We start from the raw sequence: 16,706 nt of genomic DNA, 5'->3' as shown, positions 1-16,706 counted from the left end.
GACTAAAATGTAGCAAGACTTTCTCTTAATTACAAAACAAAATATCTAATCCAGAGTGGCAGTTGCTAGGTAACTCTTATGCTGGAAATAGATATGACTATTTAGTATAAGACTATATAATATTATTATGTAAAGATCCCTGATCTGTTGTTATTTTAGGGACTAACATTTCTATGCTATGGTAACATTACTCTGCTATAGTTCAGTAATTTTCCAGAAGGGCACATTATTTTATGCAGTATCAAAGAAGAGTAGAGGAAACCATAGAAGAAAACATGAAGGCTGTAGCACAGAAAATGATTTCGAAAAGGAATTACAAAATTGAGAACAGAGTGCCAGAACTGTTAAGGAGAATAAAGAGGTTCTAATATTCATTAAACTCAGAAAAACGGAACTCAAAATAATATCCATCACATTCCCAATGACATTTTAAAACAAATTTCTTTTATGATAAAGCTCCTTAACCCCTGTTGGTCATATGCCCAACTCATGAAGTCATAGCACCTAATCAGTGATACAATAAAGCCTCTGACAGTTTGAGTTTCAAGGTGTGTCAAGTGCCGAGCAGAAAGGGCACAGATGATAAGCTCACCTAGCCCGTGTGGAGGAAATGTCTAAGTTTTGAAAAAAAGTAAGATTATAATTATTGGATTTATGGCTTTGTCATTTTTATTCATTTGCACAAGCACTGAGAGACCGAGTAAGATATGTAGGTGAATAAGAAAGAAGTATTTGCTCTCAAAATAATGCAGTCCAGTATCCTTAAGATAAATACTGTGACCCAATAACAAAAATAAAAGGCACTAGATGCCTATTTTATTCTCAGCATTAATCCATGGCACATGCTTCAACTAATATTTCAAAATTACCTCTTTTTTCTGTTTTTCCAGGCACCTTATCTTTTGTTCAAGGAAATTTGTTAAGTTCTTTCTTCTCGATGATTGAGTCCACTTAAAAAAAAAAAAAGAAGAAAAAGAGTGAAACAGAATAGTCTATAAACAGGAGAAATGCTTCTCTTCACAAACTCTCATGTTGTAATTCATAAAAATATTTTAGCAATAATAATGCTCACACCATAGTCCTTCATAGAGACCTGTTGATGAAAAAGCTTTATATTTTAGACTCTTTTATATGAATTAAGTACCAAAATAATTCTCTAATAAATTACGAATGTATCTATATAATGGGCAAGTAAGAAATTAGGATTTTATGAATTTGGATTTCAACCCTTTTCCAAAAAAATGAAAATTCAGAGTATAATGTATATAGAAATCAGGTAAGTTTCATGCATATATGTTAGGTATTTACCTGGTAAACATTTCTAAAAAATAATTTTTGTAGACATACCCATGATCTGAAGAGTGGCCCTGGCAAAAGTCAGAGAAGTGATAGAAACACCAAGAAAAAAAGACCAACACACTACAGTTAAATGGCAACAAATTGATTCTGAAACAATAATACAATAAATTAACTACCTCAGTGACCATCATTATGATTATGTTATAGAGGTGGGCATAGATTATCTGGTATTTTGTAATTTTAACCAGCCCTTTGTATAAAGCTACTAGGTGACAAATTTAGATTAATAATAAATCATTGGTATGGTGAAAAATTAACCACCTTTCTTTCCAGTTTTTTAAAAAAAAATATTATTCATTTAAAGAAAGCACAAAAGCTCTGGAAACTGCCTGCCATCTGTCTAAATCGACCATCAACAAAGTTCTCTTAAGTACTGTTTTCTCTGTTTTAACTCAATAGTCTTAAAACCATCGCATGGCTGAGTCATATAAGTAATACAATGAATGCGGTAATGAGGGTCGTCCCTAAATCTGCTATTCAGTTTCAGGCTCAATAGCTATTGTGGACCACGAAATTGCTTAAGGGTATTCATGAACAATTAAGAAATATTTTCAAAACATGTTGGCCTTTGCCACAAACGTTACAGGAAATGCCGTTTTGCAATCATCACAGGATTTCAAGGACTTTTTTCATTAGAAATGATTTATAAAACTATTTTCTATCTTTTCTCTACTTATCTTTGTCTCACAATGTTTTACGATTCGAGGGTATTTTATACCCCTATAGATGTTGTTCTTAGTTTTCTTAGCTACTTCCTATTCAGATCCATGTGTAACTAAGACTGCATTTAAAAAGAGACATTCTTCCGTAGGTCAACACAATCAGAATGATTATACCTGCTTCTGACCTCAAGGTGGTTTAGCCCAGTGCCAGAAGTGACATCAATTTCCAGGTGACAAGTATGTTGGGTCCTGCAATTGAGATTTCCCTCTTTTAGGAAGACTTCCAAGGGACTGGACTTATTCTGGATCAGCACAGACTAAATATTAGGCATCTTTGATTTGGAGAATGCTGTGAGCCAACCCTACTTAGTGTGTCCTGGGCTCTGTGAAGCAGAGGTTTGGTGAGACTGGATTCTAGACCAGTGGTTCTCACCACTGGAGCACATCAGAATCACCCTGGGAGCTTGCTAAACATAGGGCACCCTGAACACTGATCAGAATTTCTGAAAGGGAGCCATAGCACCTCTACCTTCTTTTTAATAGATTACTTTTTAAAGCAGTTCTAGGTTCACAGAAAAATTGAGTGGAGAGTATAGAGATTTCCTGCATACCTATTGCCCCAACAAATGGGTAGCCTTCCCCATTATTGGCATCCCCCATCAGAGTGGTATATTTGTTAATAGATGAGCCTACATTGACACATCATTATCACCCAAATCCACAGTTTACATTAGGGTTCCCTCTTGCTGTTGTACATTCTATGGATTTAGACGAATGTGTAATGACATGTATCTATCATTTGTAGTATCATGGAGAATAGTTTCACTGTCTTAAAAATCCTCTGTGCTCCACCAATTTATCCCACCTCTATTTTTAATAAATATCACTGATTATCATGAGTTACACTAAAGTTCAAGGTTCTTCCATTCCATACCATTCTTCGGAATATGAATTTTAGGTCCTCAAAAAGTCTTTTTTCTATTTGTGATATAGACCAAAAAAAAAAAAAAAGATCTGTGACCAACAAATATTTGTATGACCCTACTTTCTGGGAATCTAGATTAAGAGTAATCAGATAGCATGCATTTTTTTCCATATATAATTTTCTCTGGAAAAAAATTATGAAATATTTTGACCCTTGATTTTCTTATAAATGAGTTATTTTTAATTTTTATTTATTTATTTTTTGCGGTACGCGGGCCTCTCACTGCTGTAGCCTCTCCCATTGCGGAGCACAGGCTCCGGACGCGCAGGCTCAGCGGCCATGGCTCACGGGCCCAGCCGCTCCGTGGCATGTGGGATCCTCCCGGACCGGGGCACGAACCCGTGTCCCCTGCATCAGCAGGCGGACTCTCAACCACTGCGCCACCAGGGAAGCCCTGAGTTATTTTTAAATAACTTTATAAAAATCATTTATAAAATGATTTAGTAGAGATATTAAATCTGCAAGACAGAGAAAGCACAGCAATAGGTATGGCTTATAAGTCATAAATGTATCACTAGGGATTTCTCTGAGGATTAATCAACATTTTACCACCATTCATATGTCTTAGGTGTGCATTAAAATGAAAGAAAATCAATTAAATACAAAGTTTTGGGGAAACTTTTCACTTGTTTTTGCTGTGCTTCCCAGTTGCTAATAAAGGCATAGAAAGAATTTTAGTCACTGGTCCTTCTAAGGGCTCATTTAAAGAACATTTATTCCCTATAAAATGTAATCTGTGTTTAAAGTATTTGGACCTTGATTTCTCATTTACCCTAAAACCCAGACCAACTTCTAAAAGATCCAAGTTCTGAGACTGCTAAATTAAATACCTAAATGTACCAAAAAGTCTCAGAGTCCTATTATATCTTAGTTATCTCTAAAAAAATCTTTAAGAAAGCACTTTCATTCATTCATTCAATTAGTAAGTATCTGTTGCAGTAACCAGTAACAGAACAATGACTGTGGTATTAATTACATATATAGAAGTATTTCACCATAGATACTCTATTGCTATAATAGCTTTTATTTCTAACCACACAAATATAATATTCTTTTTACATTTTACATTAAACCAAATTCCTTGAAATCAAGAGCAAAATATGAAACACATAGAATCGAAAAGCTGACAGGACAAGATTTTATTTCTCACTTTGTAAAAGAAGAAATGTAGCTCAGAGGTGTCAAAGGAAATGTAACCAGTCACCTAGATATTTTTCCTTTGTTGAATAACATTCTTGAAATATATAGAGCACATCTTAGTTAAAGAAAGCAAACTAGCCATTTCTACTTTTATTAATCATTGCATAACTCGCCATTAGCAATGCTGTCGATGATATATATGGTCAGTTCATCCCCTAGAAATGCGTTCTTACCTCTGCATGCTCAGTAGAAGATTCTGTACCACTCATTCTAGTTGTGCACTGTAGGAAATGTGCCACGGAAGCTGGTTTTTCTGGAGTCTTGGAGAGCAGAAAGAAAAAAGCAAAGAAAATATCTCTGAATGGTGTCTTTTAAAGTCAGAGCAAATATATATATAATTTTTAAAATACCACACAAATAGTTAACTGATGATAGAAAATAATAGCAACAGTTTTTAACTGAAAATGTACAGAAGTGACTCTGTATGTGAATTATACAGAATAAGGTTAAAAGCACAGCAAGTGTGATTATAACTTTTCTTCTCTTCCAGATAGGGATTTCCCAGGATGTCTCAAGCTGCAGGCTGTGACTAACACGCAAGGCAGATAAGCCTTGCTATGGTATGTAAATTGCCATTCTTCCCTTACTGGAAGTTTCTCCCACTGGAGGAAGAAGTTACCACAGAAAGCCTAGGCAAGGCAAGTCTTTCCTCAGCAGACAAGCTGCCGTAACTTCACTGTATTTCCAGATCAATTAGGTAACTGTTGACTTTTTGACAGCCCAGTTCCTTGCTTCCCTAAGGGAAGGATTTTCCGGCAATGCCTTATACATGTCAGCTTAGCTGTGCAGAATTTAATGAGTCATACATAATTCTCATGGAACTAAAAAGAAAATAATTCATTACAAGGTTATCGGGTATTGTTCGTGAAACTAATCTGTATTGGCAGGAAGTTTAAACTTGGTTCTCAAGTTTAAAGTCTCAAGACTGTCTTTTCAATAGGTTGTCCACATTTTCTCCATGATCCCATGGAAGTAAAATCTTTGCACTAACATTTACCTTTAATGAGTTGGCTTGTCGTTTTACAGGGCACTGAGATAATAGAGCATGTGATAAGTAGGGCAATTATACTCCAATAAAGATGTTAAAAAAAAAAAAAAAGCACGGAAAGCAGATGTTTGGAGCTACACAGATGGGCCGTGATAGAGCAGAAGACCTCATTCTTGACTTGGAGGAGAGGGAACAGAAGAAAAGGCAACAATATAGAAAGGAAAGAATGTGTTGCTGAAAGGAGAAAAGGAAGAATTTAGTCAATCACTTAACTTACGTTTTTCTTTAGACCTCCCTATTTGATATCCACATATAGGTAGGATAAATCCTAAAACTCCTGAAATTCAGATTCTTTAAAAGGGAATGAACGGGTGGCTAAGATTTGGCCCTCCTTTTTCTCCTTTAGATCTTCTACCCGTCTCCAATTCTTGGGCTCCAACCGAACTGAATTCCCTCTGCTTCCTGAACTGATCACGCCCCCTGACATCTGTGGCTCTCTCCACCTGGAGTGTGTGTGTATGTGTGTGTGTGTTTACTTTCTTCTGGTTTCTTGGTCTGTTTGGGGGGTACACTTGAGTGAAATAGAATGATATTTCCTTAAGGCAATATCCAAAAATACAAGTGGGAATGAAATTGTTCACAGTTCTAAAGGTAAAACTTATGACTCACATATGATTTGACTTTAGGGAATATAAGCAGGGATTTCCTGGAGACTGACACTTCATTAACAGTAAAATCTACTCATCAGAAAAGAATAAAAAAGACAATAACATGAAAATATATTTTCTCCCTCCCAATCCCTGCTGCAAACACACACACACACACACACACACACACACACACACAAAACATAATTATATATGGTTCAAGGTTCCCTTCAGCCTTATTTGTGTATTTGGTAATAATAACCCAGTGGACGTGTTAACACTGACCTAAAGAAATGGTTAGAAAGAACATTTTCTGGCCAGGCACTGTCGTCGTTGGGTCCCCTCTGTATGGGCCTCCTGTTGCACATTCATCGTTGTAGCCCATCATGATGTGAGTGATTCTACTGAATGGAAATCCTGTATCTTTGCATTTTTTATTATAGTTTTTTCCCTCTTTTGCTGCTATGGCAGTTTAACAACAAACAGATTTTCTATTAGCTCCAGACAGCCATGTGGTGATTTATGAATAAACAATAACTCTTCTGGAGTATCCCAAGTTCGGTTTGAGAAAAAGGGAATTTGCATTAGTACTGTCCTAGGAATAAACTGGATATTTTCTGTTACACATGCCCTCTTCACCTCGCCTCCATCCCTTTCGCATATGCTGTATACTTTAAGAGTCTGGCTTTTAGTCAAGCTTTGTTTCATGAGAAGTCTCGCTAGCTGCAATAACTTTCAGAGAAATGGACATGTCACTCCATGTTTCCAAAGTGATTTTGAAGAGTCCTCATTTCTCAAGTGACTAAAATAATCTCTAGAGGAAAATAACTAACAGAGGGAAATGTGGTGAAGTAAAGGACCAAGGAACTACCGGTCAGTTGTCTGTAACCATCATTCCGGTTGATGATAATTCTCTCAAAATTAGTTCAAGAGAGATCGTCACATTTCTACACATGCTTGGAGGGATTCTTTGGCAGGCTTTTTCTTTAATATCCATTTAGAATGGGGGTTAAAAAACCTCCTTTGCTTCCTGAATCTATTTGCATACATTTCTAAGTGAATGTGCTATCTAGGTAGGAGAGAGAGTACGTGGTGGTGACTAAACATCTGACTCTAGAGTCCAGTCGTCTGGATTCATATCTCAGCTCCGCCTTCACTGCTTGTAAATCTGGGGATGATGCTTAAGGCCCCTAAGTCTCAACTTCCACATTTGTAAACTAGGGATAGTAGAGGTGTCTTCTTCCTGGGGTTGCTGTCTGTGATAATACATAGAAGAGCTTAGATGTTAATAATAATATGACCTTAAAGATAGGGACCATCAATCATTGACACATCACTTACTATGCACATGGCACTAAGTGGATTCCAAAGGAAAATAAACAAAAGTAACAAAAGTTCCTACTTCTAATGAAATTTACATATCTATAAATAAATAAATAAATATATATATATATATAGAGAGAGAGAGAGAGAGAGAGACATGACTGTAAGAATTCAGAGAGAGCTCATTCAGAGCTTTAATCATTATTGCAGGAGTTGGAATATCTGCTGGGCCTTGAAGGCTGGATAGGATTTTCATAGATGGTGAGAACTGAGATATATTATTGTAAGGGGAGCAACTTAAATGAAACAGAGATGGACAAGCCTAAACATGAAGGATTATAGCAAGCTCAGTGTAACTAGAGGGGGGCTCATGTGGTCTATCTAAAGTCGATTTAGATCAAATTGTGAAAGGCTTTTAATTTGAGACTAAGAAATTTTAAGTCTATTGCATAGGCCATGGGGCACTTCTAAAGACCCTTGAGGAAAGGAATTATATGATCAAAGTGGCTTTTTAGTAAAAATAAACCTGGATATGCACATTATGTACTAAATGGGTTAGACTGACAACTGCAATACCACTTAATAGATATTATCAAAAGTAATATTCAAAATACTTAACATCTCGTGGTAATCAAAATATTTAATAATCAGCTCACCTGGGGCACTCAGAATGAACCACACCTCTGAACTCCAGACACCTATATTAATTGCCTACTCACCATACCTGTTTGGTTGCTTAATAGGTACCTCCTTATCCACTTATATAAAAGCTACTTCTTGATCTTCCCTCACAAGACTCGTCTTCCCCATCACAATGACAAACTTCATGCTCTGGACTAAGAACTTTGGAGTCATCCTTGACTCCTCTTTTTCCTCACAGCTTATACCCAATCTAACTGAACATTTTTTAGGCTCTCTATAAACATACACAGAGGGCTTCCCTGGTGGCGCAGTGGTTGAGAGTCTGCCTGCCGATGCAGGGGACACGGGTTCGTGCCCCGGTCCGGGAAGATCCCACATGCCGCGGAGTGGCTGGGCCCGTGAGCCATGGCCGCTGAGCCTGCGCGTCCGGAGCCTGTGCTCCACAACGGGAGAGGCCACAACAGTGAGAGGCCCGTGTACCGCAAAAAAAAAAACAAAACAAAAAACAAATAAACAAAAAAAAACATACACAGAAAGGAGAGCAGCATGTTGCCACTAGAGACTTCCCAGTTTAAGGAGAGAGTGAAATAAACGTGCAATTTTATAAATTTTCAAAATGGAAACTTTAATGATTACTTCCTGATTTTATTCACATGAAAATTCTTAAGAGAGCATCCAGTAGTTACTGACATCTGTCTCTGTGTCAAATCCTAGTTCCATCCTTTACTAGATATGTGAGCTTGGGCAAGAGGCTTAGCATCTTTGCATTGATCAAGCCACCATCATCTCCTACCTGGATTACTGCAATACTATTGCAATGTTCCTTGCTTCCCCTCTGGCTCCTTTCCCATCTATTCTCAGCCCAGTAGCCACTGTGGGTCTTTAAAATATGTCATTTCATGTCACTCCTCTGCTCAAAACCTTTCAATGGCTCCCCATCTCAGAGTGAAAGCAAAACTCTTTATAGTGGCCCACAGGGTACTAGATACTCTAGCCTGTGCCCCTCTGACCTCTTTCTCAGTATCCTCCTGTTTGTTCACTCTGCTCTATGTCCTGGCCACACTGCTGGTCCATGAACCTCTCGTGTGCACTCCCTGTTCTGTCCGCCCAGAACTATCTTTCTCCTAGATAACCTCATGGCTCATCCCACCCTCCACCCCAAATGGGTAATTGCTTCAATGTCACCTCTTTATTAAGATCTTACCTAACCCCCCTCCATTTAAAATTACTCTCCATCCCAGTGTTCTCCTGCTATATTTTTTCCACAGCACTGTATATCATACCCTATATATTTTTCTTCTTTGTTCTTTGCCTCCCACCATTAGAGCTTAAACTCCATGACAGCAGTTGTTGTCTGCTGTGTTCATTCTGTATTTCTCGAACCTAAAATAGTGCCAATTATGTTAGTGCCTATGCAAGTACACACAGTGCTCAGACACACGTAAAGCCTCCTCCTTACCCAAAACTAAATCTGTAATGTTGCTGAGTCATGTATCTTCTCAAGAGGTTGTAGAAGATCTCAAGATCAGAAAAGTCAACTTCTTGGCTTCCAAACTAGTAAATTACCTCTCTTTCATACCCCAAACCTGGGTTTGGACTAGAAGAGCCGCATGAGAGGCGTGTCCCAAATTCCAGAGCCTCAAGGGGGATACAGGCTGTGTCCCTCCAGGTTGGCGCTTTGAAGCACTTCTTCCATGCAGTACATACATGTCTGCTTCCACTGCACACTTTTAGTTTTTAGTGCATTGCAGATACATCACAGGGCAAATTGGGCTTTGCTGACTCTTCTCTAGTCTTTAGGAAACTGCAGAATTTATGAAACTTCCATGTCTAAAGATTTCTCAGCGCTGCCCAAAGTAGTAAACTAGCTGACACAGCCTGACCACCAGCCCCTTTGAAGTCTCCCCTGGTTTTCCAGAGCAGTTAGTTACCTCCTCCTTTGTGATCCAGGGCACTTTGTGAAGCATCAATTCCTGCACTTACTGTAAAACTGTCATTAATTTTATGTACCTTTCTCTCCCAAGGCTGTAAGTTTCTTGAAGGTAGGGTCGGTATTTATCATTTCAGCCTTGGGAACTGACATAGTACCTTCAGAGGACAGAGTAGTGACATACACACTGAAAAAAAAATAAACCTGTTTATGTATAAATTTTCAGTAGGAAATCATAGTATACTTCTACATCTCAGAACACAGCCCAGAGGAGAATGACCACAGAGATAAACAAAGTTATATGTTTTGTCTCCAAATCAGAAAGGATCAAGTAGGGGTATCCATTTTTAAAAAGCTGTTCTGTTTAAATGTATTTTCTTTTTATTCATTTTATAGGTAAATATTTCACCCTTTTTTATTTTGGTTACATGATTAATATTGTTTTGTCTCCATACAAAACCTCCTTAAATTTTTTTCTCCTAATCCTAGTTAATATTTAATAAATAAATAATATAAATGATTATACATGTTATGAGGGAATTTTTAAAAGGTATAAATGTGGTCTTTAATGATATCTCCTACATTTGTACCATACTTTATTATATCTTATAAGTTAATCTCTTGAAGTATTAACTGGTGATTCCCCCAAACACATATGGTTCTTTGTTTCATGTAAGTAATCCTTTCTTTGTTCAGTAAGAGATATCTTTCGTCTCAGGGCTGAGTAAGTTTGTCATTGAATGCAAAGGGAAAAACAGTCCCTGTTCAGCCTTTGAACTTCGAAATAGACTCTTCAAACTCTAGAGACCATCCTGAAAACCAAAGCTTTGAATTTTAAGAGCTAGTATTTCTGAAAGTAATATATTTAAAAAAAATTTTTTTAAGATTAATTCCTTTTGTGAAATTATTTTGAAATGCTTCAAAAAGTAACGTGGATTGATGGATGAAACATGCAGTGGGTAGATGGATAGATATATGATAAACAAGTAGAGTGAAGTTTTAATAGTAAAATCTATGGGTGTACAACATAAAATCCTTTCAACTTGGCTATATATTTGAAATTTTCATAACAAAATGTTTGAGAAAAATCAGAATCAAGCCGTAAAATCTTACACCATAAACAACTGACAGAAAAGAGGGTAGATGAAGAGATGGTATAACCTATTCCTTACCTCTTCCACACTCCCTACCCCATCCCACCCAGAGAAGAGTAAAAAAAGTATATGGCCCTGAGGAAAAATGAGAAAAGAATCAGGGGAAAAGAGCCCTGAATGTTGTGAGTACTCTTGGGGAAACTGAGTCCAACTCTTCTAGGGACTCATCCATCATCTATCGAAATGCCTAGATTGAACATCAAAGAGCAGAGAGAGCTTTGGCCTTACCCCCTGAGGTAAACCTGGGGAAGGGGCAAGTCTTGAGAATTTCTGCATAGCACACATCTGGGACTTCGCAGCATGTCTAGGGAGGGAGGTCCTGAGACAGACCCCTCAAACCCAGAGTGGTGTGGAAGCAGAGTCAGAAATTTCCTGCACTCCTGAGAAGGATGTAACAGTGGTTAGCTAGGGTTTTGTGGATTTAAGAATGCTTTGCTGTAAAACTGAGGAAAATGCAGTATTTATCACATGGATCTGAGGACAGGAGACGAGAAGGGGGACCTGGAAGCTTCAGTGATTGCCAGTGAAGCAATGAGCCAATGAAAAGAGCATAAGGAACAGATTACACCAGTGCTAATTGCAGTGTAAGATGATGGATTATTGCAACCTGGTGCCTTCACCCTGAAGTTGCCAGAAAAACATAGGACCTCCAGATAAATTTGAGTGTTAGATGCACAATAACCTTTTTTGTAAAAGTATGTCCGATACAATATTTTGTTGTTTATCTGAAATTCAAACTTAAGTGGGCATCCTGTATTTTTTTTTTTTTTTTTCTGTACGCGGGCCTCTCACTGTTGTGGCCTCTCCCGTTGCGGAGCACAGGCTCCGGACGCGCAGGCTCAGCAGCCATGGCTCACGGGCCCAGCCGCTGCGCCGCATGTGGGATCTTCCCGGACCGGGGCACGAACCCGTGTCCCCTGCATCGGCAGGCGGACTCTCAACCACTGCGCCACCAGGGAAGCCCCATCCTGTATTTTTATTTGCCACATCTGGCAACTCTACTCCACCTGCATTTTCCCACAAAATCTGCATCACAGACTGTAGGTGCTGCTGTAGGGAGAAGAAGACAGAGGAGAGAATCCCTGCATAAGGCTGCACTGAAAATATAAATTGCCTGAGAAAACACTGAAGTGGCTGAGATTTCCTGAAGTCAACTGGATTAAATTATCTTCTAAAAGACAGGATAGCGGTCCTAGATTGAAACTAAGTTCAGCTTAAAAAACGGAGAAAATTACAATTTTGCACATGTGAGTTCTGTGGTTTGAAAACTTATCTACTTCAATTTGAACTTCATAACAGTCCCGTGCAGCTGTCAGAAGAGGCATCTTTGATGTAAAGAAGGATTAAATTGAGGTTCAGAGTTGAGAAGTGACTTGCCCATGGTCATTACATGATGAGTGGGTGGCTGAACCCATACCAGACCCCAGTCCCCAGGCGTATTCCCCACAAAGAACCTTTTTACCTATGCGAGGAGACATGAATAACATAGCTAAAGATTATTGGACAAAACATAATTTACTTTGTTTGATACAGGAGCCTGAGCCATTAAGAAATATAATTCAGAAAAGTTTCAAGGGAGTTGAGCTTTCTTGAGGGCTACATATGAACTGGCTTGACCTTCAAGATCATATCCAAACAAACTCTTACCAGTTCCCATCGCTACTTGCCTAGAGATTAATTTCTACTGCCAATAACTGGTGGTCAGAAAAGAGAAATTTAGCCTTCGAAAATTGTAATCCTGCATTTGAAGTTTATAACGTTCTCTTCTCTGCCAGACTTTAATCCCTGATCACTCGGTATCTTTGCAAATCACTTTATTTTTCTCTTGTACCTAGCTTACATGTGTTGACTTTACCTTCATTCATGTACTCATTCTTATAATAAATATTTATTGATTATGGACTGTGTATTGGACATGAGATAAGTACTAGATGAGCAAAACAGACATGTCTTTCATGTATTTTCTGGTTTTTGAAAATAAAATCTGAAGATTAGAGGGATCATTCCATTGATAATGAAATCCTTTCTGCATCATTTCATAATCACCAAGCGATTAGCCTGGAGACCTCAGGTGAAAGAGACTACTTTCTTCCTGAGACAATACATCTCAACATATCATAGCTTTAGATACTTTTTTTGTGTGTGTGGTACGCGGGCCTCTCACTGCTGTGGCCTCTCCCATTGCGGAGCACAGGCTCCGGACGCGCAGGCTCAGCGGCCATGGCTCACGGGCCCAGCCGCTCCGCGGCATGGGGGATCCTCCTGGATCGGGGCACGAACCCGTGTCCCCTGCACACTGCGCCACCAGGGAAGCCCCCTAGATACTATTTTTAAATAGCAAAAATTATAGTTACATATAGTAATTAAGAAAGGGCATGTACATATATAGATTACGTGGGAATAATGGGAGCCTACGGTGATGACTTGTGGAAACACAAGTGATCAAATAGTGTACATTGGGACTGTTTTGTCTGAAAATAAGCCTGACTCAAAGAAAATCTCTCAATATGAGAGCTTGAAAATATTGTAAATATTTACTAGCTGATCTTACTGATTTAAGGAACATTTACTTTAAAAAACTAAATCTTCCTTACTGGAGAAAAAAATAAAAGGAATAAATTATCCCACTTTTTGCTACCTATCCCAGAATCCCATAGGAAAAGATATTTATAAACTTTGTGGGTCCAGCCTCACTCCCCTCACAAGTACAAAAGAAGCTAAAGAGTCTTAAGATGCATTTCATCTAGATGGTAGACATTAGAATACAATGAGCCTTCTTCAGTGAGAGCTGAAAGTGCCCATTTCGCTAGTATTTTCCCCACGCCCATTAAAGAAATTGTTTCTAACCAAACTAGAAATGGGAAGGCTTGCTTGAGAAAAAAGGTTTCTTGAGGCATTAGATTCCAAAGCCCATCTTAGGTTTGGAAGCCCTTACGAGAGATCCACATTCTGTCACAAAGCTAAACAGATCAAGAATATAAAGAATACATATTTGCTAAACAACTCTTATGAACGTGTTTATTCGTGGTATCTCCCAAGCCAAGAATTTAGCTTCCTTAATAGTGTCACAAATTTACAAATCTCTGAACCCAGAGGCTGACGTTACTCTTCCTTCTGCATAATAAGAAAGACATATCTAAAGTTTTTTTCAAGTGTAATTGCTGAAGTCATATAAGTCTAGGAGAGGGCAACGATTCCAAAAGTAAGGATAATACTTTTAGCTCCAAAAGTCTGTTTGCTAGAAGCCCTGACACTCCGAATTCATTTTCTTCTCTTTGCAGCCTCTTGGATGCCTTATGTTCGTTTATTCGGTTAAAATTATAAAATGTATTATAATTTCCACCCAGATGTCACCCTTCACTTCAAGACTTGGTGGCTTCCTCCACTAACACCCCCTCATGTTGGCATGCTGCTCTCCTGGCCACCGAAGCAGCCTGCATTGGAGCTTCCAGGATCACTATGTTCAGAGGCAGATGGAATCGTCTTGCACCTACTGCTCACATCTCCAAAGGACAACCTGCATCTTCCAGTGTTCTCTAAATCCCTCTCTTGTGGAACTTGGGGCAAATCCTCCCAGCGATGGAAGAGAAAACCTTTGAGTAAGAAAGTGTCCTACTCAAAAGTGTCTCTTACTTATTAACCAAGAGGAGCTTGAGCTTATCACCTCACTTCTATCCAATAGACAGCCATCTGTCCAACAATGGATGCCTCTCAAGTGTTAGGGAGAGTTTCTGTCTCCCTTCTAAGAGTTTTAATTGTGTCTTAGAGTTCGATTTTAGCTTACAGACTTGTGTGTCTGTTTTCCTGTGGTGCCTGGTGTTATACCTTATTATAAAATAGAGTTCAAGGTGGACAGACACAGCAAGATCTCCTTATCTGGACATATACCTGATATTCATGCGTAGTGGAAGCTTTTAAAATCTTTGTAATGAATGGAGGAATAATATGTCATAGATAAGGCATGGTGATATTTAGGGAAACACAACATGGTCTCTTTATCCACTCATCTGTTTAGTTTTGAGATTTGATTATACTTTTAGAACTATAAGACTAAAAACTACTAGCTGAACTTAGATATAAGAGAAAGATACATAGCTCATTTAAATGACTTCACCCAGGTTGCCAACTGTGAGCTTCAAACACCACAAAGTGCAGCAGCTGAGTTGAGACAGGCCTTCTTGTTGCCTAAGAACTTGCTGTTTTTCCAGCCAGCTATTCAAACATTTCCCAGGGAACAGTAAACAGGTCCTCACACAAAAATGCAACGTTTTTTCCTAACAAAGAAAGGATTGAAATACTCCACGATTACCACAACTGAATCAGCTATATGTATACGTATATCCCCTCGCGCTTGCGTCTCCCTCCCACCCTCCCTATCCCACTCCTCTAGGTGGTCACAAAGCACCACCGAGCTGATCTCCCTGTGCTATGCAGCTGCTTCCCGCTAGCTATCTATTTTACATTTGGTAGTGTATATATGTCAATGCTATTCTCTCACTTCGTCCCAGCTTGAGACCTCCCAGCTTACCCTTCCCCCTCCCTGTGTCCCCAAGTCCATTCTCTATGTCTGCGTCCTTATTCCTGTCCTGCCCCTGGGTTCATCAGAACCGTTTTTTGTTTTTTTTTGATTCCCTATATATGTGTTAGCATATGGTATTTGTTTTTCTCTTTCTGACTTACTTCACTCAGTATGAGAGACTCTAGGTCCATCCACCTCACTACAAATAACTCAGTTTCATTTCTTTTTACGGCCGAGTAATATTCCATTGTATATATGTGCCACATCTTCTTTATCCATTCATCTGTCAATGGACACTTAGGTTGCTTCCATGTCCTGGCTATTGTAAATCATGCTGCAATGAACACTGTGGTACATGTATCTTTTAGAATTATGGTTTTCTGAGGGTATATGCCCAGTAGTGGGATTGCTGGGTCGTAGGGTTGTCCTATTTTTAGATTTTTAAGGAACCTCCATATGGCTCTCCATAGTGGCTGTATCAATTTACATTCCCACCAGCAGTGCAAGAGTGTTCCCTTTTCTCTGCATCCTCTCCAGCATTTATCGTTTGTAGATTTTTTGATGATGGCCATTCTGACCAGAGTAAGGTGATACCTCATTGTAGTTTTGATTTGCATTTCTCTAATGGTTAGTGGTGTTGAGCATCCTTTCATGTATTTGTTGGCAATCTGTATATCTTTGGAGAAATGTCTATTTCAGTCTTCTGCCCATTTTTAGATTGGGTTCTTTGTTTTTTTGACATAGAGCTGCATGAGCTGCTTGTAAATTTTGGAGATTAATCATTTCTCAGTTGCTTCCTTTGCAAATATTTTCTCCCATTCTGAGTGTTGTCTTTTCATCTTGTTTATGGTTTCCTTTGCTGTGCAAAAGCTTTTAAGTTTCATTAGGTCCCACTTGGTTATTTTTGTTTCTATTTCCATTTCTCTAGGAGGTGGGTCAAAAAGGATCTTGCTGTGATTTATGTCAAAGAATGTCCTTCCTGTGTTTTCCCCTAGGAGTTTTACAGTGTCTGGCCTTACATTTAGGTCTTTAATCCATTTTGAGTTTATTTTTGTGTATGGTGTTAGGGAGTGTTCTAATTTCATTATTTTCCATGCTGCTGTCCAGTTTTCCCAGCACCACTTATTGAAGAGGCTGTCTCTTCTCCATTGTATATTCTTGCCTCCTTTATCAAAGATAAGGTGACCATATGTGTGTGTGTTTATCTCTAGGCTTTTTATCCTGTTCCATTGATCTACATTTCTGTTTTGGTGCCAGTACCATGCTGCCTTGATTACTGTAGCTTTGTAGTATAGTC

At 38.6% G+C, this 16,706-nt stretch overlaps 1 protein-coding gene across 2 annotated transcripts in view; it reads right to left on the bottom strand.

Annotated features, from left to right (window-relative positions):
• Positions 1-16,706, bottom strand: part of TNIP3 (TNFAIP3 interacting protein 3) — a 58,399-nt gene that overhangs the window by 31,523 nt on the left and 10,170 nt on the right. For both annotated transcript variants that reach the window (XM_089911547.1, XM_022596331.2), the window contains exons 2-3: positions 4,380-4,466; positions 870-950 (exon numbers count right to left, since the gene is read on the bottom strand). In XM_089911547.1, the coding sequence (XP_089767673.1) occupies positions 870-950; positions 4,380-4,466 (168 nt within the window). The remainder of the gene's footprint in view (positions 1-869; positions 951-4,379; positions 4,467-16,706) is intronic.

The sequence above is a fragment of the Delphinapterus leucas genome, chromosome 5 (assembly GCF_059928025.1).
Source record: "Delphinapterus leucas isolate spDelLeu-1000000601 "Yukka" chromosome 5, BTC_Dleu_Yukka2, whole genome shotgun sequence".
Classification (NCBI taxonomy): domain Eukaryota; kingdom Metazoa; phylum Chordata; class Mammalia; order Artiodactyla; family Monodontidae; genus Delphinapterus; species Delphinapterus leucas.
This window is presented reverse-complemented; position numbering and strand designations above follow the sequence as displayed.